We start from the raw sequence: 24,283 nt of genomic DNA on the forward strand, positions 1-24,283 counted from the left end.
ACCTGGCCGCCAGCCGGCCGGGCCGCGCCGCCATCACCCCGCCACTCGCGTCCACAGCTGCCCCCTCCGGGCCACCGTACTCCACGGCAGGCCTCGCCGGCCCCTCCCTCAGCGTGCGTAGAAGCCCTAGTCGTAGTACAGTGTCTCTTAGCAACCGCTTCGAGTCTCCAGGCCGGGGGGGGTGGAGCCTCGGAAACCCCCGCGGGGAAGCGGAGGGACGAAGCGAGAGCGACCAATCGGAGACGAGTTCCAGCCCCTCCCGGCCCGCCTCCTCTAACTGTCGCGAGTCCGCAGGCAGCTTTACGGCAGCCAGGGGGTGGGGGCCTCTGGGTGAGGAGAAGGAAGCAACCAACCAACCAAGTCGCCCCCACCCCCTACCCCCACCCCCACCCGCCGCGGATCTGGTTTACGGCTTGGAGCGCAGGCTCCAGTGCGGCCGCTGATTGGTCGCCGAAGGCTTGGTCCCATCCCAGTGACCCCAAAGTGCTGGAAGGAGGGGGCGGGGGTGGCCCAGTGCAAAGTGCATCCCGAAAGCCCCCTGTCGGGACACCCCGCTGCTGACACTTCGGACCCGGTACGATTTGGGGTCTCCCTGTCCCCAGACCTCTGGAGTCCCTCGGTAGCTGGAAGCCTCCGGCCCGGCGCGCGGCAGACCCCTGGTCTGAGCCCCTGGACCGGGACTGCCCCCCCCCCACCCCCAACCCGAGCCGGCACTTCCTCCCTGCACCCCTTCCCGGAGGCTGCTCCGAGGCCAAGACCGCCACCTCCAGCCTGATCGGCTATCTGGATGCTCTCTGGGCTGGGGCCGTGAAGCACCGAGGAGGATCAGGAACACGGGTGTCCGGCCCTGCCTGGGCTGTTTCTTCAATGGAGAAGTTGGTGAATGTGGAGGAGGCTGAAAGGAGGGAGAGGAGCTGCAGTTGAGGAGACAGGTAAAGTCAATTACCTCCTCCCCTGAGGGGAAGGGGCTGGCTGGGTGTGGGAGGAAGGAGAAACCCTGCTTTCGCCTGCCTGCCCTTGCCACTCGCCAGCCTTTCTTAGCTTCCCCCCATCCTCAGAGCCCTCTCCTCGCCCCTGGATCACTGCACCACTCATTGGTTTCTGTTTTCCAGGTTTGAGCTGGCTGGAGGACACTCGCGAGCAGAAGGGGTCTGCCCACCCACCAGAGAAGCAGCTGGGAGAGTGCTTTGGATCAGCATCCTCTCTAAAGGTAAAGACCAGACCTCCCCTCCCCCATTGTTTATTCCTGGCCCCTACCTCATTAAGCAATGCTTTATTTTCAGGGTGGTTGCCTGGGAATGCAAGCTTTCCTGGACCTTAGTTTCCTAGCAAAAAGAGAAACACTGCCCTTGCCTGATCCTTAACACCTCAATAACTTCTCTACCCCAGAAGCATCTTCTGGTTCCCTTTCAGAATGTTTCCGTGTTTCGCATTATCTTTTGGTACACCGTGTCATTTACTCTGCTCTGAGGCTTTGAGACCTTTTTGTAGCTCCCTGCCTTCCTTATTCTCCTAGGAATTCCTCAATTCCATGTTAATTGCTTGTTAATTCTGAATGATGCTGCTTTTAATTAAACTACAATTTACTGTTTTCCCCATGTACAGTTTTCTCTCTGCCTCCATCAGGAAAGCTGTAGAGTTACCTCACTGAGAATGCTTAGTGGCAGAAGGTGAACTGTAAGACTGAAACTTAGGGGTTTTTAAGAGAATAGTTTGATTTGGTTTTCCTGGAAAAAGTGAACGTGTGTAGCTTAAGAATGGGAACTGTGGCCGGGCGGTGGTGGCGCACGCCTTTAATCCCAGCACTCGGGAGGCAGAGCCAGGTGGATCTCTGTGAGTTCGAGGCCAGCCTGGTCTCCAAAGCGAGTTCCAGGAAAGGCGCAAAGCTACACAGAGAAACCCTGTCTCGAAAAACCAAAAAAAAAAAAACACACACACACACACAAAAAGAATGGGAACTGTATAAAAGCAATATTAGCCCCTGAAACAAAGTATATAGTTTACTCTTTGGTTTTTTGTGTGTGACAAAATGGATGGACACTAGAGTTGTTATAAAGTGATACATAATATTTGTTACATCTCTGGGGTTCTAGGTGAACTTACAAAATTTTACATTGTATCTCCTTGACAATAGCGGCACAGTCAGGAATTTTAAAACAAAGTAGTCTTTTGGTGTGTTTAGCTATCTGGGGCTTAGTTTTGGCAGTGGTCACTCTTGTTTTCTCGTTTTAAAATCCTTACAGAGAGTTTGCTAGATTGAAATGTAAGCACCTAGTTCATGTGGTCAGATTTCTGCTGCCTCCGAAAATGCCCTAAAGGTAAGTTTAGACTAGTGTCAAAAGAGAATATCTACAAACCAACATAGAGAGAGCAATATACAAAGGACAGCACAGAGATTGCCAAATGAATAACTCATGATCACAACTAAAAAGCGTCTCATTTATTTTAGTAACTCAAATGTTTTTGGAACTTTAAGTAAAAAGAAGTATTTAAAATGGTAGACTTTTTACTCAGTCCCTTTACATTTCCTGTCTTGCACACATACAAAAAATAATGCCTTTTCAGTCTACTGATCCTTAAGACATAAAGTAATTTTAAGGAACTCTGAGGGCTTGGATATTTTTAGGACTTGAAATTAGATGCCAAAGAAAGAATGAAATTTGAAAGTAGTGTGTATTAGCTCCATGTGATGGGGCCCTCTCTGTAATTACTATACTTATTTTATTTGTTTGCTTTTTGAAACAGGGTTTCTCTGTGTAGCCCTGGCTATCTTGGAACTCACTCTGTAGACCAGGCTGGCCCCGAACTCAGAGATCTATCTGCCTGCCTCTACCTCCTGAGTGCTGGGATTAAAGGCGTGCACCACCACTGCCTGGCTGTAATTGCTGTTCTTTCATGGCTGAGGCAGGAGGATGGAAAATTTAAAGACAACCTGGGCTGGCTGCAGAACGAGACACAGTTTGAAAGGACCGAGCGAAAGAAAGAGAAAACAAAAAACAAGAAACAAGAAAACTAATATTCATCAGTGACAGTACTATGGAGAAAATTTAGGGTAGCATTCATATACACATATATGAGAATTAAGGAAAGGTCTCTCAAGTTAAAGGGTAGTTGATATTTAAATACAGAACTCAAGACTGAAGAGGTTCCATAGTTAAATATGGAACTCAGTAGTATGATGCCTTCTGAGTACTTTATATCTTTCTTAAAAATGATAATAAAATATTTGAAGTATGTTTCAAAGATAAAATGTAGTATATATTTTGTAGTCTAGCCTCCTTGGTGGGGGTGGGGGTGGGATATTTTTAGAGTTAACCTTAGGATGTATTTGCTAGGGTTCCTAAGTGAGGGATATGTTTACCTGAGATTATAAATGAGAAGCACTAGTCACACTTGTAAAGATGGACATTCCTCTATCCAGCCAGGCCATTATTGCTGCTTAAATAATAGTACATGCATCTGCTCAGCTGGCAATGGTTTTCCTAAGATTAAGGGATAAATATGCACACACACACACACACACACACACACACACACACACACACACACGCACGGGGGGGGGGGGGTTGTAATAATTAGCATGGTTGAGAATGTTTGTTCTAGTGTATATCAAACATTTAAATTTATTTAATTTGGACATTTACTTAACAGCATAGCCAGCTAGACGGTGTATATTTCTCTGTCTGGCGGTCAATTTGGTATTAATTTTATTATGAGTGACATGGGGGTGTTAATCTGATTATTTGGTAACCTAATACAGCTTTATATCACAAAAGGAGAATAATTGATGCTACTCAAGTGCTGCATCTTTAGTATGTTATGACCACTTCTATCTTTTATCCCTAAAATGATGTCATTCACAATTAATTCTATTAGATTATATATGTACATTATATATAAAGTAAATATATAATGTCTTGTTCACGTGTGTGTATATAGTCTTTAGTTTGTTCACATTTAGTGTGTGGGTAGTCTTTATTCACATTCAGCCTTAGTGATTATGTTCTTAGAATGGGTAAGTAAAGTCAGATATAGTCGGTATATGTGAAACCTGGCCTTCAGGCTTTCATTCTCATGTGAATGCCCTCCCACAGTGTAATGCCTGGCAGACTTCTGGGACACTGACCCGGGGCTGCTAAGTTGGATTGGCATACCTGCACTAATAGGACGGATTGACACAGCATCTCTAATACCTGTGGTATAAGCTTTGAGTCGGGTCTGGATGAATGATTCTAAACGTTTCTGTCACTTCATCTGCATTTTGTGAAAACCAGTGGGTGTTCTCGTAGAATTTGTGTGAGTCCTAGGTAAGCTGTACATGATAATAAATCTTGGTGTCACATGGAGGTCCAGTCATTTGGAGGAAATCCGATATCCTTCTTTAGGGACATAAACACTATGGTATGTGGAGTGATACGAAAATGACACGTGCTTTATTTTGGGCATCAGGCCCTTGATTGTGTAAGTGGAGCTCGGCAGCCTGTCTGTTGGCCATGTTGTGTACTTTGGTGGGACAGAGTATATTTCTGTCACTGCTTCCCTCTGGGATCTGGTGAGCCATTGGTGGATTTTTAGTTTTTGTCCTCAAAACCAGTATCTTTGAAGTTGCTGGTTTTCTTTCCATATCTTGGTTTACTCTGCAAAGAAACACACTTGTCCTTTCTTGATTCAGGAACTGTTACCTTATTTCTTATTGGTTTGAGACCCGGAAACTGAGTTTCCACTTGTATCACTTCATGAAAAGTTGCAGAAGCAGGCAGCAGGCCTGCAGGCCTTCACTTGGGAGGCTGAGGCAGGAGGATCCCAGCTTTCCAGCCAGCTTGCACTACATGGGCGGCCTGGTATCTCAACCCAACAAAACAAAAAACATGGAAGAAAAGAATACTCAGAAGTCATTAATATCTAGTCTTGTGCCAAAGGAAATTATAGAGACATCAGATTTGTTGAAGGCTATGTATTCTTGGGCAAATTTCAAATATCCCTTGATTTGTGAGTATATTCTAATTCAGTCTGTTATCTCAGTATAGATTTTCTTTTAACTATGTGAGGACATTTTGATCTTAGCTGAATGGATTTCACTTGTCCACTTGTAAAGAAATTAGGCAGTAAAAATTTGTAGTCTTCAATGTGGTCAACTGTATAAAAGCTTAGAGACCTAGGTTGTTATCTTTTGACTTTCTTACAGTAGAAAGGATGATTTAGCAAAATGTAAACATAGAATTAACATTAAGCAGTAAAACTACTTTAAAAAATGATGCTTATTGGGAAAATGATTCATTTTGACACTCCCAAAGTCTTCCATATTTATTTATTATTTACTTTTTTTTTTTCTGAGACCCAGAATGTACTTTCTAGAGGTGAGTTTGGTATCAGTAGTTGCTGGAGTCTACAGCCATCATTAATTTAAGAGAACCTCCCATTGAATATGTATCATTTAGAAAATTACTCCTTTGTCATGAGTCCTGTTTTATAGGTGATTTCTGTGAGCCATGAGAATTTTGAACTGGTGTTCCCTGTAGAAAGCTAGGCTTTTCCCACCTGTGGCTTCTCTTGACAACTTTTTTTATAGGCACTTTTGCTGCTGAAGTTGTATTTGTTCTTAAGGTCCATGGTGCTTTTTCCTCTCTATTTATATATACCTGAGTGCCCATAAAGTAACACCAAGAGAATATTAATTACTAGTTGGATACCTCAGCCTTTGGAGCTGCTTTGATAATAAATCATTGCTCTTTATAATTCACAATGGTGCAAACAACAGAGATCACATGTACATGGTACACCATGTGTGTGTTCTCCCCTGTGATGCAGCACATGTATGTAAGGAGTGACTTTTCAGTTTAAAATCTGTGGTTATTTATAGTCCTTGGTATTATCAGAAAAAAAAATCCTAAAATATCTAATATTTTTAAAACTTATTTTAAGGGATTCTTAGAGAAATGGCTCATTATTTAAGAATTCTTCTCTTACACAGAACCCAGGTTCAGTTCCCAACAACCACAGAGTTATTCACAACTGCTTGTAACTCCGGTTCCAGGGTATCTGAAGCCTTCTTCTGGTCTCCTCAAGCACCAGGCATGCATGTGGTGCACATACCTACATACATGCAGACACACACATACACACACACACACACACACACACACACACACACACAACTTAAAAATCTTTTTAAAACGTCATTTTAAATGTACAGGACTATCAATTTTAGGAAGTCTTGAGCTGTGCTGAGCACACATCAGGCACTTGCTAGCCATCTATTTGTTCCATTAAAGTCACTTACAGGGAATTGTACATTTTTATCTTTCTTGCAGGGAGAAATAATTTGATCCCTTTATCTTTTAACACCCAGCCTTTCCGTGATATTATGAATAGATACGATTTCATGCTTTCTTCCATACCTACCTCCCATGTTTCCTCTCTGTCATACCCAACTGTCTCTGTGAAAGTGGTGATGGGCATTTGGAGGCCAGTGAGAATCTGCAAGGACTCGTAAAGGCTTGAAGCATGTTGGGACATTTTTGTGTCTCTAGGGAGACAGAATACTGAAGATATACTTGGAAATAGGGTGTTTGATAACATTTATCCTTTTTGGTTTTCATTTTTAGAAATTAAGTTTGTTCTTTGGCAGTTTCATACCTGTATATATTGCCTTCTGTCTGCTCTCCCTGCCCACCTCTCCTGTCCCTCCCACCTCCTTGCCTGCCGGTTTTGTCCTCCACCTTGATTTTAACCAGGATTATCTGTGTGACCTCAGCCATGGTTGTAACAATCCACTGGACCCTGGTGGCTTAGTGCTGGGTAAGCTTCTTGACATGTAGATGCCATCAGAGTGAAAGGTAATCAGTGGTCTCTGCTTGTTGAGAGCCCTGATCCTGGGGTGGCTTTCCTGTGGCTTTCTTTGAGCACTTCATTGCCTTCAGGCACTGTAAGATGCTCCAGGCTCACCCTGGAGACTTCCTGCCTCAGTCTTCGTCCATTTCTGCAAGGCTTGTTCTGTGGTATTTATACTTTGCTTTGAAGGAGTTGTTCTGACCATGTCTACTTCATTTATTTGGAAATAATAGGCACAGGTTGCACTCAGATTTTAGTTCCGTGTGCATGAAACATTTATCTGTCCTGAAAGACTTCAGGCAAGGACAAATAAAACATGAAGAGAACAAAAACAACCGCCACTCTCCCCTCACATGTCAGGTTGGCAGATGGCCTGTCCCTCTCCTTGTCTGAAAGTTTAAGTGATAAAGGCTCAGCAGTACCCCCCCACACACACCAGAAGGGGTGGCAGGTCTCCCAATAGGCTAATTCCTAGAGTGGTCTCCTTGCGATGTTGTGGGGAGTCTGATGTCCTTAACCTGAATGGAATGCACAGAACTGGGATTCAGTGGGAAAAGAGAAAGAGTCTTTTAATTATGTAGAGAGAAAGAGGTTGGGTTTTTATTGTTTTGTTTTTTTAAAAGAATTCATATGAAGAAGCTAGCAAAAACCCTGGCTAGTTAAATGTTTTAAGTAGCTTGTTGTATGCACGTAAATGTTATTGACTGGATGCCTTTAAGGCCTGTGAAGAGCCACCATTCAAAGGCATAATCTCCTTTTACTTATCATGGTTTACATTTGGCCCTGGGCAGCTGCTGTATTGAATGCACACATTTTTCCTTTTAGTCCTGTTTAAAAAGAGCAGGTGACTGATGGTGTCCTTAAAAAGTAATTGAAAAGAAGCAGGCCTGAAGATACATTCTCAGTAGAAAAGATAAGACCCTCAGCTTGTATCCAGATTCCAAATGTGTGATTTGTTATTTTCCTTATTTACTCTTTTTCAAGCAGCTGGGGGGTCGGGGGAGAAGGGGACAGAATGCCAAAAATAAATCATACTTGATTGCTTCTTGGAGATTGTTGTAAGCAGCAAGATCATTTTCTCCCAAACCTTCTCTGAGTTCTGTTGACTTGTTATAAACTCCTGAAACAAAGTCGTCAAAAAGTAGAATGTACAGGTAGCTGTGGTTCTTCACTAGTTTAGGAAACTCCCCGTGATTGTTATTTGATTTGTCTTTAGGTGAAGAATTGCTCTGAGGCCTGGACACACTGGGAACCCCTTCCCCACGATGCTGCTTGTACACGATGGTCATTAGACAACCTGTGTTCCTAGAGAAGAGTCATTCTTCTGTAAGGTGAGGTGACTCAGGGCCAGCAGTCTCCTATACTGTTTTGAGGAGAACACCATCTAACTGTTACTTTCCCCCTTGAACACTGCTAGTGGGTTGGTTGAGGCTGCAGCTTCAGTGATAGAGTATGTACTTAGAGGCTTACGGCTCTAGGGTCAGGCTCTAGCATGAATAGAATAGAGTTGAGCAGAAATGAACGAGTAAAATTGTGACTTAAAGAATAAACTAATGTATCCACAGTGCAGCAGACACGGAAAGAAAAACCTCAGTTTATTTGTTTCAGTCTTTTTCCTACATAGCAGACCTCTTTCAAGTGCCAAGATAATCTCCTATTTAAAAACGCTCTTTGGGAGCTGGGGAAAGGGCTTAGTGGGTAAAGTGCTTAAGTACAAGAGTGAAGACCAAAGTGTGGATCCCCATTTACTCACGTAAAAGCCGAGCATGGAAATGCACACTTGTAACCCCAGCACCAGAGTGCAGAGACAAGGAGGATCATGGCGGCTACATAGCCAGCCAGGCTAGCAGAAATGGTGGGGTCAAGGTTCGGTGGTGGACCCTGTCTCAAAAAATAAGGTGGAGAACTGTAGAGAAGACACCCTAAGTGTGTGCGTATGAACATGTACCACACACATGTACCCACAGAACTCACTCAGAGCCAATGTGGTGGCACACACCTGCAATCTCAACACTCAGGAGGATCAAGAGCTCAGGGCTAGCCTAGGCTACAAGTTGGGAGGACAACCTGAGCTCAATGAGACTGACTCAAAAACAATAGTAAAGTAAAAACAATTTCAAAAGCATTCTGTTAAAGATGATGGTCTGAGTAGACAGTAAGAGCTTCCATTAACCTATTCTGATGAATTTCGGTATTGTCTCTTATAGCACTGAAACTAATATGAAATCTATTCTGAAAGGTATTTTTTTATGTTAAATTTCTAAGCCAAGAGACTGAATTTCAAGGAAGTAATTAAGTGAAGAAAAAAAGGAAACTTCCTTATTAAGAGAACAAATTATCAAGAAATTTCCCATTTCCCAATTTTCTCTGAGGAAACAGCTATTTGAGGTAATAGCTTGATATTTTTAAATTACGTCACTTAGTGATATTGCTGAGACTGTAATGATGTCACTTTTATGTGTAAAAGCACATCAGATGTTTGTGTTCTTAACCTGTGTTGGTTCTACCAAACTAGGTTACTTTACCTGTGTATAGTCTGTGATGAGAAATTTTACAAGAGAAACTATCAGTAGCAAAATTATCCTGAGATGTCTAACCTACATATGAGAACAGAATATTTTCAAAGGGCTTTATCACATGTTTTTTTCATCCAAGCAAATTTACTTAGAGAAATGGACGTTAGTAACCAGGAGGTTAGGCTAATTGCTTCTTTCAAATCAGCCCAGTTGGAATGTCTTCCCAGGAGCTTGTCAGTCTAGGTGTCTGTGTGGTATTCCGATGGTTGGAAGCACACAGACAGGCCTGTACCCCCACATGAGAAGTAACATGTCTACCCTGTGTGCATGGGTGAGCTCTGCAGAGGCTGTGGGACCCTCAGCGCTAATGTTCACTCCAGTCATTTTATCTTGTAGTTAACCAACAGACCATTTATCTTTGAGTGTTTATAAAGTAAAACTTCTGGTACAGAAATTAGAAAAAATGTTTCAGAAGAATGTGACAGCAAAAGAGGAGACAGAGCATCATGTTCAAAGAGCCTGAGATGGGAAAACCAAGAAAAAGAGACGCACACGCGTGCATACGTATACACACATACATATGAGCGTGTACGTAAATCTAATCTATTTTACTCTAGCTTAGTTCGCTCAGCCTGCTTCCCCCAAGCTTTGTTAACTGCATTAACAATAAGATACCGTTGGACTACTTCAGACACTCAGCCTACAGGTGGCCTTTCTTTTTCCTCATCATGGGCTTTAGTCTTCATAAATTATGGGCTGTTTTCTCTGACGTGTGATAGAATCTGAGTAGTTTGTGACTTAAATCTGGATGGTGCATCATAGAAATCAGACTTTCCAAGACCAATACCACTCTGGCCCCTCTGGTCCTGCCGTCTTAATTTTTGGATGCCACCTCTCATTTTGCCTCACATAGAGCCATGATGGTCAAATGCAGTTTCAAGTTTTCAAAAGGATGCAGAAGAGATTTTTTCTGTTAATTCAGGGATTTCTGTCTGGCTTTCTCTTTTAATTAATTTGTGACCTTAATGCAACTATTGAAAGTTTTGGTCTGAGGAGATGCATATTAGCCAGTAGTATGGAACTGCCGTTAATTACTGTACTGATTTAGGAAGTGAACAGTTCTGTGGTGGTCAGTGGGCACAGTGTGAAGAGTCACATATTCTAAATGTCACCTGTTCTACCTTCCCCGAAAGGCTGACTCCTTTGACCTAATGACTGGTTGGTGAAAAGTGGACTCTGCTAGGATGTTACACCACCACTGTCGGAGGAACCCTGAGCTCCAGGAAGAATTGCAGATTCAGGCTGCAGTAGCCGCCGGGGATGTTCACACAGTACGGAAGATGTTGGAGCAAGGCTATTCCCCAAACGGCCGGGATGCCAACGGCTGGACCTTGCTCCATTTCTCTGCAGCAAGAGGAAAGGAGAGATGTGTTCGGGTGTTTCTAGAACATGGAGGTGAGTTTACTAGTTGCAAGGAGAAACTTGCGATGGTGTTGACAGTATCACTCGTGCATGCTTACAAGCGGTTTTTAAGGCTTCACTTGCATTAATGTTCAGTATCTTGTTTTTCCTCTTTGCAAAGATTTTTGTGAACTAAACACTGAGTTTTGTTTCAAACCAGGTTACTGAGTGGGCTTCCCCCTGGTGTGTGTGATTTCTACAGGGAGGCAAGCTATCCCAGGTTTTCAACTCAGAGCCTTTATTGGAGTGGTAGCCACGTGGGTTTCAGAAGCAGAAGTGGCTTCTACTACTGGGAGTTGCCCAGGTTCCCCCTTGTGGAAATTGCTCAAGCAGAGGAACCTAGCACGGGTCCTGTTAAACATCTCAGCCTCCCCGTGCCTTAGACTGTGAATGTACCTCCCTTTCCTCTTGTTCCCTTGGAGCTCTTGCCTTTTCCAGAACTTACAGGGGGTTAGGGACACCAGAAGACGGCTGCTTTTCTGAGGGCTTTTGTAGACACACATAGTCAGTGACTGCATTTGCCATGATAGGTCTGCTTCAGAAAACTGGCCGTTTCTATGAGGCTTGGAAACCAATCCCCTCACTTGACTCTCTCCAGTGAATTTCAACTTCATTCTTACCCTGACGCTAGGAGGCAGAAGGGTGTGTGTCCGTTTATAGATATCATTTGTGTCTACACTGTCTATATATTAGGGTGTAAGACAGCTTGTCTGGGCTCTTCCAGGCCACCAGCAGTGCTTTGTTTCCTTCCAAGAGTATACTATGGGATGGGTACTAGTTAAAAGACTGGCCAGGCTTGTTTGCCTTCTGAAGTACAGAAAAGGTTACAAGTTCCACAGCCCTCACTCAGGCCATATGAATTAGTGACTGTACAAGTGCTAAGGCTGCGAGCCTAGACTGACTCCAGGGAAGGCTAAATCCAAGTCACGGAGTAATCTTGTGTCCCAGTGGTCCGCAATAGGAATTATATGCCCCAGCTCATCGACTGTGGACAGAGTCCAGAAGCTCACGGGCCTGTGCCCACTCATGGCCATCTTCCATGTCATTCCACCTTCTAATTTACAGAATCAGTTCTGCAGTCAATGAAGGGGGGTGTAAGTGGAATGCCTGGACAAAGAGGATCAGAACGAATTCTGCCCGTACTTGGTAAAATTAAGACTAAGATCATAACTCATATTTGCTTATTTTACCTAGTCCTGTGCCTTCCAGCTCTGTCATGTTTACTTAATACAGAATAAGTTCAGATAGTCAATTAATGCATGGATACTCTTTCCTTAAAACAAAGTGCATCCTCAGACACACTACACACAGGAGCCAAACCCTGCTTGACCTGCCCAGCTCCTGCCTGCCACTACTCAGAAGTGTCCCTGGCATGAGTGACTCTGGGTGCTTAGCCCTCTAGCTACTTCTTAACACACTTGTAGAAATTGTGGTTCATGTAGTTTTTAAACTAAACAGCATACTGACTTAGTGCCCCGCGACAGTTGTTTTTTACTTAACTTCATGGAACATTTTTCTTTCTTAACTCTCTGAGGTCTGCTGTTGTAATGTGTGGATGTGATATGACATGGAAAACATGTCATAGCTGTGGCTGTGCTCCAACTGGACTTTTTCTTTAAGTCAATGAGTAATGAGGGTTAAAAGGAAAAGCTAATGATGAGTCGGATTTAACTTGTGGGCTGCAGCTCCTAAACATCTCTCTCTCCTCCACCTCTCGGATGACAATTTACAGGGCCGAGGGTGGCTATGTGGTGGAGTGTGTATCTAGTATATCCGAAGCCTAGAGTTCAAGTCTTAACACTGCACAAAAAGAAAAGTATGTATGTGCATATGCATGTGTGTGTGTTTGAGTGTGAGTGTGTGTTTGTGTGTGTATGACAAACTGCAGTTCATGAACTCACACTGCACAGTGTATTGCAATTTAGTGCATTTGTAGAGTTGGATGTCCAGCACCACAATTAATTTCTAAAGTAATTGTTCCTACTACAGTGATTCTGTTAGTAATACATTCAGGCTTACCCTGCTGTCTTCAGTATAGTATTCATTCGTATAAATATACTACCATTGGGTTATACTCTCAACTTTGTTCCTTTTAGTTTGTTTAGAAAGCATGACATTTTCTCAGCAGACTTTGAGAAGATAGTACATAGTACACCTGTTTAAAACCCAGATTACGCCGGGCGGTGGTGGCGCACGCCTTTAATCCCAGCACTCGGGAGGCAGAGCCAGGAGGATCTCTGTGAGTTCAAGGCCAGCCTGGACTACCAAGTGAGTTCCAGGAAAGGCGCAAAGCTACACAGAGAAACCCTGTCTCGAAAAACCAAAAAACAAACAAACAAACAAAAAAAAAACCCAGATTAGTGTTCTCTGGACTGTGCAGGGAGGTGGCCACTAACTGCTCTTGACTACCAGACTCCCCTCCGAAGCCATGGCCTTCACTGGCTTCTGCTGCCGCTGAAGAAATAGCCTGTGCACCGAGCCCAGCGGCTCCCAGCCTCTTCCTTCTAGCCCGCTTCTCTTTTTAATGCTGTCTTGACTATCTTGACTTTTGTCACAGAACAGCTTTGTCATGGTGGTTCCCTGTCAGTGCCCAGTTCAGCCTCAGATTCCACTGTTTGGATATGATTGATTGACACTTAACTCCAGTTGTGGGACATTTGAGATGGTTTGAATTTTTCTGCTAGGGCCAGTATTGCAGGAAACATCCTTGACTTTTTTTTTTTTTTTAAACCTTTGTCAGAGTTTTTTATTCTTAATTCCTAGAAGTACTTGCCAAGTCAAACAGTATTTTATGAATGCTGACACATTGTCCTCCAAAGAGCCTGCAGTTGCCTATGCCCTCCCTGCCTGGGTGTGACAGTGGCCAGTCTCCACTTTGCCCAGCAGCATATTGCCAGATGGCTGGCTCTTCCTTGTGTGACATGCTTGCCCCCTCCCAAGATGGCATACGAGTATCAAACTGACAAGACTGAGCTCGTTCGGCTCATCCTCACTTTTGGCTTGTTCAGGTGCCCTCCTTTGTCAGTTCCAGGTGGAAACCTTCTCCCAGCTTGAGTGATTCCACGTTCCTGTTGCCCTCACTATAAACTGGACACATTCTGTTTTGCCTTTGCGTGGCTTGAGTCTCTTGGTTCCTGGTTAGTAAATACTTCACCCTGCAGGGTCATTATTGCCCTGCATTTTCTTCTCAAGATTTTGTGGCACTTGGATCCCCAGTCTGCCCAGAATTGGCATTCGTGCATGAGAAGAGACTTGTTGGTGTAGTATCACTGCTCTCCCCCACAAAGGTTGCCTAAACTTCCCTTCTTTCCTCATGACTACACACTGCTGGGTCCCATACAGAGGTTTAACATTTGTGCTTCTACTTCTGAGTTCTTATTTGGTGCTCAGGACCAGGGTGATGCTGTTTGTATTGTTTTATGAGAACATTGCTACAGTCAAAAGAGATTTGGAGAATGCACCCCCTCACCCCCCTCACTGCAAATTATAAACAAGTTTGAAAAGTTTAGTTAAGAAGGAAACTCATAACCCCCCACCCCTGACCCCCTTGGCCATGGTCATGCAGGAGGCTTCGATACACATGCACATCCTCCATGTAATGCCCCAGCACATCTGTAAATGGCCCTTCAGCCTAGGAGTGCCGTGCAGGAAGGCTGCAGACTGTGGCAGGTACCTTTGTCCTCACCTGTGATGTGATCAGTTGCTTGATCTTCTGAATTTTTCCTCTCTGATTAACTGTCTCTTTTCTTCACTTCTTTTCATGAAGCCACTGTGCCACCCCTCGGCAGGGAAACCTCTTTCCTCATCAGGACTGTGGATCGATTTCCTTCACCTCCACATTATATTGCCCTGTCCCAACCCAGTCTCCAAATAATGAGACACTTCTAAGTAGAAGTGGAAATTAAATGCAGTTTAGGGGCTTCTTATCTGCACAAAATCTTCTCAGTCCGTCATGTGCTCAGCACAGCAGCAGATCCTCTGAACGCTGCAGCTGCAGCTCTGTGCAGCAGCCCCTCCACCTTCTGGGGGTCTCTGAGCTCGGAGGCGTAGTCACAGAGTCATTACAAAGCTCCCCCACCATTGTCTCCTTTCCTTTGCATGTACCCGCTTCCCTTTTAAGTCTAACGAGCACTTCTCAGGGCTACCACCTCCTTCCAGTAGACTAGGTTAGGTGAGAACTTCATTTTTGCCCGTTCCATGCTGCCGCTGGGCCCTGGATGATGCTCTCTCTCTCTCCGTGGGATACTGTCCCCTGGACGTTGTTGCTGCCCCAGTCGTAAGCATGCTGAAGGGCTTTAACTTCCTGTTCAATGTCTGTAGCTTTAGTTCACCTGAAGGTGCCTGAAGGCGGAACCACAGACATGTGTGTTCCCCATGAGAAAGAGAGCAGACATCGGTAATCCAAAATGATTGGTTCCTAACCTTGTGAGGGAAAACTGATCTTGAAAAAAAGTTTAAAAAGATGGGACCATCATTGGGTCAGGGTCAGAAGCTGCCTAAAGTCATGACAGCTGTTCTTCCAGAATCATCAGATAGAGGAGTGAGGGGAAGGACTTGGAAGGAGCAAGGCAGTCCACTTGGCCCTCTGCACTCCTTCCCGCTCTGCACGCCACTCCCTTCTCTGCTGACTCTGGGGGAGGGACAGAGCTCTGAGGTAGATGAGGTGGCCGTTTGGCTCCTGAGAAAGCACTCACTCATATTCAGAAAATGCTGCTGAGCACCTAGCCTATGCAGGCCCTGCTTTGGGCACAGCTGCAGTGTTAACTGTCTGGTGTTTCCCAGCCCAGCAGCTGGATGGGTTGGTAGCAATGTTCCCTGGTGACTGAGGATGTACTTCAAGTTCCTAAGAGGGTGATGCTTTTAGCTTCCCCATTGGAAAATAAGGCACAGAAGCAAAAGCAATTCAGATACCCCAGTCTTCTACCTTGATGACAGTGGAGCTAGACTCCCAACCATTGTCTACACGGGTTCTGGATTGCCTAGAAAAGAAGCGAGGCATTTCCAAGAGAGTGACGTGCCGTGTATAACAAGGCCCCTCTCTGTGTGAGGTGTGAGAGTCCAGGATCTCTCCAGAATGCAGGGCTTGGGTGGGTTTCTTGAAAGGTGTGAAGCAGGAAAGGCTGGAAACTTGGTGGAGTGGAACAGTCTACATGTGTGAGACACCAACCATGGGGGGTTGAAGGAAAGGAGCATGTGTGATTTTAAGGACTGAAAGAGTTGAGTCTGATTGGAGCATGCTCACCAGTTTAGGGATGTTGGGGAGCCATCAGAGGCTTGCTAGGGAGGGCCAGGAGAAGTGGACAGGGCTGTAGGAAGGTCTCTGGTTACAGTTTCTGAGCTTATCAGAAAGGCCTAAGACCTAAGGCAAGAAGGGCAGGTGGGCTACGCAGTGAGAAAACTCAAAAGCAACTGCAGTTTTTGGTTAAGAATAAGGGAGAACTGTCGCCACTTACTAGGAGAAAGGGGCAGCCAGATGGAAGATGAGAAAGAAGACAGAAATCTAAGCCACTTACATAGCCAGAAATTGTTTATTTAGACATTCACACATGAAGGGATACAATGACAAAATACAGTTCTACCTATCACGTCCACACAGCCACGTGGTAATGCCAACCAATGAATGATCACACAGAGCTAGCAAGCTCCAGACCAAGAGTCAAGGGGAGTGACGTAACCCCGGGAAGAAGCCTGCTGGGAAACAGCTGTGCTACTGCCATGAGAGAGATCCAAGTTTGCATAAACAGCATCAAAGCTGTGTTTGAGTTGTGTAACACAAAAGTGGGGTGCGGGCACATGGCCCCCACTCTCTACTTTAACTAAGCCTGTGCTATCTGTGGTGTGAGAGGCTGTTGCATTTCAGTGAAACTAGACAGATTGAATCCTTAGTTTTAGAACTAAGTGCTTAGTAGCCACACGTGCTGAGTGGCACTGCATGAGTAAGGGATATTTTGTTGCCTTACATACTGCTTCAAAATAATGAAAACTTCGAGTTTTCAGGTGTCTAAAAACTTGACATTTTCAACACAAATGGCTCTATATCATCATACCTCTGTACAAATTCTGGAAGTTGGGCCAGTGAGATAGCCCAGCAGTAAAGACACTTGCCATGCAAGCTGTCAACCCAAGTTCAGCCCTCAGAACCCATGTAAACGTGTAGGTAGAGAAGTGACTCCACAGAGTTGTCCTCTGACCCCCCACATGTGGCTGGGGTGTGTGCATAGCAACAATAATAATCAATAAAAATGGGGTAGTCTTCCCAAGAAGGTAGCAAGCTCTTGGATTAAGAGTCTCTTACAGAGGCCAGGTCCCCTCAGGAGAGCAGGCAGCGTCCTGTGGGTAGACACATGGAAATAAGTGAGAGAAGGTAGCATTAGACACACAGGGTGCAGTGGGAAGAGCTGTTTGCAGCTCTGTAGAAACGAAAGGGTTTGTGATAGTCCCAGGCGTAGTAAAAATAAGCAAATGATGTGGAATTTATGGAAACACTTTCGGAAAGGAACTTGATAGTGTATATTAGGACCTTCAAAGTGGTAGATGCCTTTGCCCAGTAAACCTGTTAGCTTAAACTTGGTTGTATAATAACTAAGGTTTATTAATTTATTACAAGGGTAGAGTCTTAAAAACAGGAAATATTTTCTACATAAAAATGCCACGCTTCTTTCTCTCATTTGTCTTTTTGTTTGTTTGTTTGTTTGTTGTTTCTTATTTCATCATTGGCAATGGCATAAAACAAAAATGTTTAGAGCTACTATTCGGCTTTAGTATGCGTGTGTGTCTGTGTGTCTGTGTTTCTGTGTCTGATATCATAGCACAGGGGAAGGAGGTTATATTAAAATAGTTTTTAAGCTGCTAGACTTAAACCCAGAGTGAAAGTAGGAATGAAATAAAGGAAAAATGGAACCTCTCCACCCAACCTTCTCCAGAGCCTAGCTTGGTAAGTCTCCCTGACCCTTCCCACCCATGCTACATCCCCAACTTGTCAGATCTAGCCTGGGTCCTATATCCAGTGCCCAGCCTAGTCTGGCCACCCCTGTCTGTGCCATAACCAATCTCTAGTCTTCTTCAGGACCTTACCTACCTAACCCCCAATCCAAGGCCCACACCACATCCAGCCTTTCCACCCAGCCAGATCTACCCCCACACTCCAGGCTGGACCAGGAGGTACATCTTGAATACCACCCCAGTCCCTTCTGTCCACTCAATCCATTTCCAGCCTCTAGACCCAACCTGCCTGTACATCTGCTCTTCTTCCCTAACCTGCTCTGTCCATCAAACTCTCAAGTTTATATGCCCAGATCTCATCACAAAACATCAACAATGGAAGATCAGGCCAGTATCTTCTCTCCTCAGCCAACTGGTCCTATCGAAGTGTTTGCTAATGAGAATCACCTAGATGAACATCAGGACACAGAATTTAAAAGAACATTCATAAGCTTCATTAAAGAATTCAAAGATTTTTAAAAGCTACAAACAGCACACTGAAATCAAGGAGGAAGAACTTTAGGAAAATAAATACCTGAATGATACCCAGGAAAGCACAAACATAAAGCTGATGGAATGATGAGTACAATCCAGGACTGGAGGACAGAATTCAGTAAGGAGTTAGAAACACTGAGGAGGACTCAGGCCGAAATGATGATAGAATTGAATAACCCAAACAACTCAACAAGAAAACCCTAAGGAAAGCCTGCAAGTCGAGTGAAACAAGCAGATGATACAGTATCAGGACTGGGAGATAGAGTAGAGGATCTAGACAGAATATGCAAGGAGTATGACAAATTCAAACAAACAAAATACCAGAAAAGGAGCATACAGGAGATGGGGCACCATGAAAAAAACAAGCCTTTGAATTATAGGCATAGGCGAGGGAGAAAACCTTCAACAATCTCATCAAAGAAAATGTCTCCAAACTAAAGAAGACACACCCATATGGATACAAGAAGCTCACAATTCTTTACAAATTCAAAAAGATTGAATCCTATCTGATCAAAATCCTTGTATTCTATCTGATCAAAATGCAGTAAGACTGACAGCAAACAAGTCTCTAACAAATGCATAAACTCATGGAGATTAAACCACTTATTACTGGATGATGAAAGTGTCAAAGAAGAAATCAAGAAAAACACAAAGTATCTGCAACTAAATGAAAACAAAAACACAGCACAGCAAAGTTTCTGGGCACATTCAAAGCAACCCTGCAGGGAAACTTATGGTTCTGTGTGCCTAAATCAAAATCATCTGGGTACAAATAAATGACTTAATGATGCAGCTCAAAAATCTGGGAAAACAAGAATAAACCGAATCCAAACTCAGTCAACATCAAGAAATAATAGAAATCAGAGGAGAAATCAGTGAAATGGAAGCCAAAAAAAAAAAAAAAGTGTAAAGAATCAGCTTATCTAAGAGTTGGTTCTTTGAGAAAATAATGGAAAATCTAAAAGAAATGGATTGATTTTTAGATTTCAACCAAACCACCAAAATTAAACCAAGAAGACACCTATAACAAATGAGATTGTAATAGTAATAAAAAGCCTGCCAGCTTAAAACAAACAAACAAACAAATCCAGGGCCAGATGTATTCACCGCAGAATTCTACCAGACATTCAAAGAAGATCTACAGCCAGTCCTTCTTGAAATATTCCAAAAATAGAGGAGCACTCCCAAACTCCTCCTATGAACCAGTATCACTCTAATGCTAAAGCCAGGTAAAGATACAACAAAAACAACTCCAGACCCATATCCCTGATGAGCATAGTCTCATTAAAACTCAATAAAATACTTGAAAACAGAATACAGACACACAGCAAATGTTATTCTCCATGACCAAGTTGGCTTTATGCTGGAATGCAAGGATGGCTCAGCATGAGCCAGGTTAATAAACATGATGAACTACATAAATGAACTTAAAAATCACATGATCATCTCAATAGATACAGAAATGCTTTTGGCAAAATCCAACATGCTTTTTTGATGAAAGTCCTATAGAATGTAGGGCTAGAGGGAACACACCTCAACATAATAAATCTGTATACGAGAAACCCACAGCAAACAACATCCTAAATGAAGAAAAGCTTGAAGCAATCCCAGTGAAGTCAAGAATAAGACATGGGTGCCCCCATCCTCACTCCTTTTCAACATTATGTGTGAAGTCCTAGCTGGAGCAATTATGCAAGAGAAGGAAATAGAGAGTCAAAGTATCCCTATTTGCAGATGACATGATACTACATATTAGAGATCCTAAAAAATTCTACCAGAAAATTTCTAGAAATGGTGAATAAATTCAGCAATGTAGCAGAATACAGAATCAGTTACACAAATTAATAGCTTTTCCATATACCAATAATAAACATAAAGAGATCATGGATACACTTCCATTCACAATAGTCTGAAAGAAAATAAGACATCTAGGAATAAACCTAACCAAGGAAGTGAAAAGCCTCTAACAATGAAAGCTGTAAAGCTCTGAAGAGATAGAAAGACTAGAAAATTGAAAGAATTTCCAAGTTCATTTATTAGTAAAACTAATATTGTAAAAATGCCTTTTACAAAAAAGCTTTTCAGATTCAATGCAATCCCAATGAAAATCCCCATTTCATTCTTTGCAGAAATAGAAAAAAACTACCCTAAAATTTATATGGAATTATATAGCCTAAACAGTCCAGAAAAATGCGCAGTCGATTATCATCCCAGATCTTAAGATTATATTACAGAGCCATAGTAATAAAAACAGTGTGATAATGGCACAAAAACAGACATGGAAACCGATGGAATAAAATCAAAGACCTCTGTGATTAGTATATGTAACTTCAGCCATTTAATATTTGACAAAGATGTCAAAAACAGGAGAAATGATGTTGAGGAAACGGGGTGTCCATATGCAGAAAGGTTAAATTAGACCTATATCTATCATCCTACACAAAATCTAGCTCCAGGTGAATCAAAGATCTAAACACTAAACTAGCTAGAAGAAAACATAGTACCCTACATGATACAGGTATAAGAAAGGGTTTTCTGAATAGCATTCCATTTGTCTAAGAACAAAGGCCAACAATTGACATGCAAGATTTTATAAAACTAAAAAGTTCTGCACAGCTAAAGAAACAGTCGGCTGGCTGGACACAGTGCCACAAGCACTTGTGAGGTGAGGCAGATCTCTGTGAGTTTGAGGCCAGCCTGGTCTACAGAGTGAGTTTCAGGACAGCCAGGGCTGTTACCCTGAGAAACCCTGTCTTGAAAAACAAAACAAACAAAAATGAAGAAACAGTCAACCAGGTGAATAGGAAGCCTGCAGAATGGGAAAGAATCTTTGCCGGCTATACATCTGACAGAGGATTATATCCAGAATATACAAAGAACTCACAAAATTTAAAAAAAAACATCAAGCCTATTTGAAAAATGTGCCTGAGGCTTGGAGTTCTCAAAGGAAGAAAAAAATGGAAGAAATCAAAAGTGTTGATTGTCCCTAGCAGTTAGGGAAATGTTAATCAGAGTAACTTGGAGGTTTCATCTTACCCCAGTCAGAATGGCAAATATCAACAAAACAACTGACAACAAATGCTGGAGGAGATGCAGGGGAAAGAGAACCCTCACTCAACCATTGGTAGGATTACAAATTGTTGCAACCATCATGGAAATCAGTGTGGAGAATTCTTTTAATGCTAAAAATAAATCCACCATATGACCCAGCTGTACCAGTCCTTGGCATATGCCCAAAGGACTTGACATCCTACTCTATAGATACTTGCTCAGCCATGTTCATTGCTGCTCTATTCACAAGAGCTAGGAAGTGGATACACATAAATGTCCTTTAACCCATGAATGGATAATGAAAATATGGTAGTAAATATACCCTATGGAATGCTATTCATATGTAAAGAAAATTGGAATCATGAACATTGTAGGTAAATGAATGAAACTAAAAAAGTTCTTTTTGAGCGAGGTAACCCAGACTCAGAAAGACAATGTCACATGTTCTCTCTTATTGGAGGCTCCTACCACCAAATCTGCAGATGTGAATATATATCTGTATATATTCACATGTATATATAATATCCTGTAATAAATGCAGAAACCAAGAAAGTGAAAGGGGACCATTCCTGGGGAATTGGAGGTATAGAGGCACATTACAGAGGAGAATAGCAGGATACAAATGATTTGAATAGGGAAAAGGGGGCTCTAGGTAGGGGAAGAGAGATAAATACAGGAGACGGAGTGTAAAATAACAGAAATCTATAAAAGTCCTAATGAATCATGCTATTAACTGTCTACCTTAAATAAAAACACCCTAACACATAGAGGTCTGCATATTAATATGCATAGATATTTTAAATGAAATTTTCTCATCTGGGCTAACAGTACTCTCTTCACAACACCAGGCATGAGAAGCACTCTTTTGAGTTGTTGGTCAGGGTTGTCCAAGAGACTTCCAAAACACCACAGCTTTTGCTATTACCCTTGGTTTCTCTCCAGAGGTAAGTCTTATTGATGAAGACACCATGTACTTCAGACCCAGTGCCCAGAAGCCCTGATCTGGAACTGACCCAAAAGCCTATACCTCCTCTCTGAGGACTAGTTCTCATGGTACCAGAAGGTATCATGCAAGTCTCTAAAGGAAGGAAGCAACCAACAGTCCTTATCCTGCTATGGTGCCTATGAACCACAACAACCAGCATGGCTTGATAACCCTACGGGCAGTAGTGGCACACAACCCTTGGCGGTAGCCAACAGCTCTCTAAATGGTCCTAAGACCCTCTCAACAAGAGGGAAACCAAGCCTGGTTCTGGAAACCTAGCCAACTATTCAGGGCCAGTGAACTTACGATCTTGGAGGAGAACCTACAACTGCTGCTTTACTAGACCAGCACAGCCCTTAACTACACTCTTAAACGTGTGTCCTCACACCCACAGATAAGTGTAAGCATAGTCCTCACCCCTCATCAAGGAACTTCTCTTTGCAACAGACAAGTTGGGGACCCCACTTCCAATGGCTACATCTCCAGTATAACTCCCCCTCCTATGGCTCAGCAAGTCTTGAACAGGGCCTGAAAGCTTGCAAAAGCCAGAGGATCAGGAATTTGTTGTAAGGTTGTGTCTCCTAGTAGTATCAGAAGTCACACCCTTAAAAATGTCACCAATATGAGCTAAACAAGGCCAACAATAGACATGCCAAAGTGGACAACAAAAACTACAAAGCCTCAACCCTGCACGAAGAGCTCCAGGCAAGCAAGGAATGCTGAATTGGGAGAAGTAGTCTTCCCCGGGGATGAGCACACCAATAGGTTATCTAGTACCAAATGGTCAGCCCTGAGTACATGCATACAAGTAACATTATGCAGACTGAGCAGATTATATTTAGAAATATCCATGTATTTATTGCATGTAAGAAACATTAATGGGAAAAAAAGAGGCTGTGAATTTGAAAGAGCATGGAGGGGTATATAGGAGAGTTTGGAGGAAGGATAGGGAACAGGGAAAATGACATAATTTTGCTAAAAATAAGAGATACTTTAAAAAAAGAAAAAGAAAAACCAGTGTAATAGAAAGGGAGCAAGTTGATGGAGCTGAAAGAAAAAAAAGTAATTCTTTGGAAAGATCAATTAAATTGAAAAATCTGTAGCCAGACTGAAAACGAGAAAAGAGTACCCGTTTCAGGACTGGGTAACAGACACTGCCCCGATCCTATAGATGTTAAAAACAATAACAAGAAGAAGAAGAAGAAGAAGAAGAAGAAGAAGAAGAAGAAGAAGAAGAAGAAGAAGAAGAAGAAGAAGAAGAAGAAGAAGAAGAAGAAGAAGAAGAAGACACAGAATACCATGAGCTTCTTGTCATGGAGAAGAATCCCATCCCTTGAAAGACACAAATTGCCAAACTGACCCATAGGAAAGGAATGATTTCATCATTGTAGAGTTGAAAAATTAAGTTCCTCATTAAATGTCTACCAAGAAAGCTATGGGCCCAGCCAGCTTTGCTCTTGTTTCGTGTATTCCTGAGACAAATAGTAATCCAGCACACATTCTTTAGAGAAGGCAGTGCTTCCTAATTCATGGTGCAGTACACTGTGCATCTCCTGCTGCAAAACCAAAGACACAGGCAGCAAAGAAGAAACTGCCGACAATAGCCTTTATGACAGCAGGCACAAAGATCCTACCTGAATACTAACTGAAATGGTCCATCAGTAGCATTTTCAATAGGACGTTACAGTGTGGCTCTGTGGTGTGTATCTCAGGATTCAAGGCTTGTTTAACATCCACAAACCCTCGAGTTGTTTGACGGGTTAATAGGATCAAAGATAAGTGCCAAAGGGTCACTTCAGAGCCCGTGACAGTGCTACCCATTTAAGATGACTGAGCAAGCCAGAAGGCAACTCAGAACCTGAGCAAAGGGACCTTGGAAAAGCCGCAGCTTTCTTTGTACCAGCTGAACTGAATGCTTTTCTTCTAAACACGTCTAGAAGGGTGTGCATGCTTTTGCTATTTT

General features: G+C 43.0%; 2 protein-coding genes across 4 annotated transcripts in view; one reads left to right on the forward strand and one right to left on the reverse strand.

Annotated features, from left to right (window-relative positions):
* Positions 1-133, reverse strand: part of Lins1 (lines homolog 1) — a 28,399-nt gene extending 28,266 nt beyond the window's left edge. For all 3 annotated transcript variants that reach the window (XM_052761214.1, XM_052761211.1, XM_052761212.1), the window contains exon 1: positions 3-133. The gene's annotated coding sequence lies outside the window, so the exon portion shown is untranslated. The remainder of the gene's footprint in view (positions 1-2) is intronic.
* Positions 134-394: 261 nt separating this feature from the next.
* The window catches only part of Asb7 (ankyrin repeat and SOCS box containing 7), a 45,902-nt gene continuing 22,013 nt past the window's right edge, over positions 395-24,283 (forward strand). The window contains exons 1-4 of the mRNA XM_052761215.1: positions 395-932; positions 1,113-1,210; positions 8,048-8,162; positions 10,541-10,802. Coding sequence (XP_052617175.1) covers positions 10,592-10,802 — 211 coding nt within the window. The 5' untranslated portion in view covers positions 395-932; positions 1,113-1,210; positions 8,048-8,162; positions 10,541-10,591. The remainder of the gene's footprint in view (positions 933-1,112; positions 1,211-8,047; positions 8,163-10,540; positions 10,803-24,283) is intronic.

The sequence above is a fragment of the Peromyscus californicus genome, unplaced genomic scaffold (genome assembly GCF_007827085.1).
Source record: "Peromyscus californicus insignis strain IS unplaced genomic scaffold, ASM782708v3 Scaffold_4__1_contigs__length_199733344, whole genome shotgun sequence".
Lineage (NCBI taxonomy): Eukaryota > Metazoa > Chordata > Mammalia > Rodentia > Cricetidae > Peromyscus > Peromyscus californicus.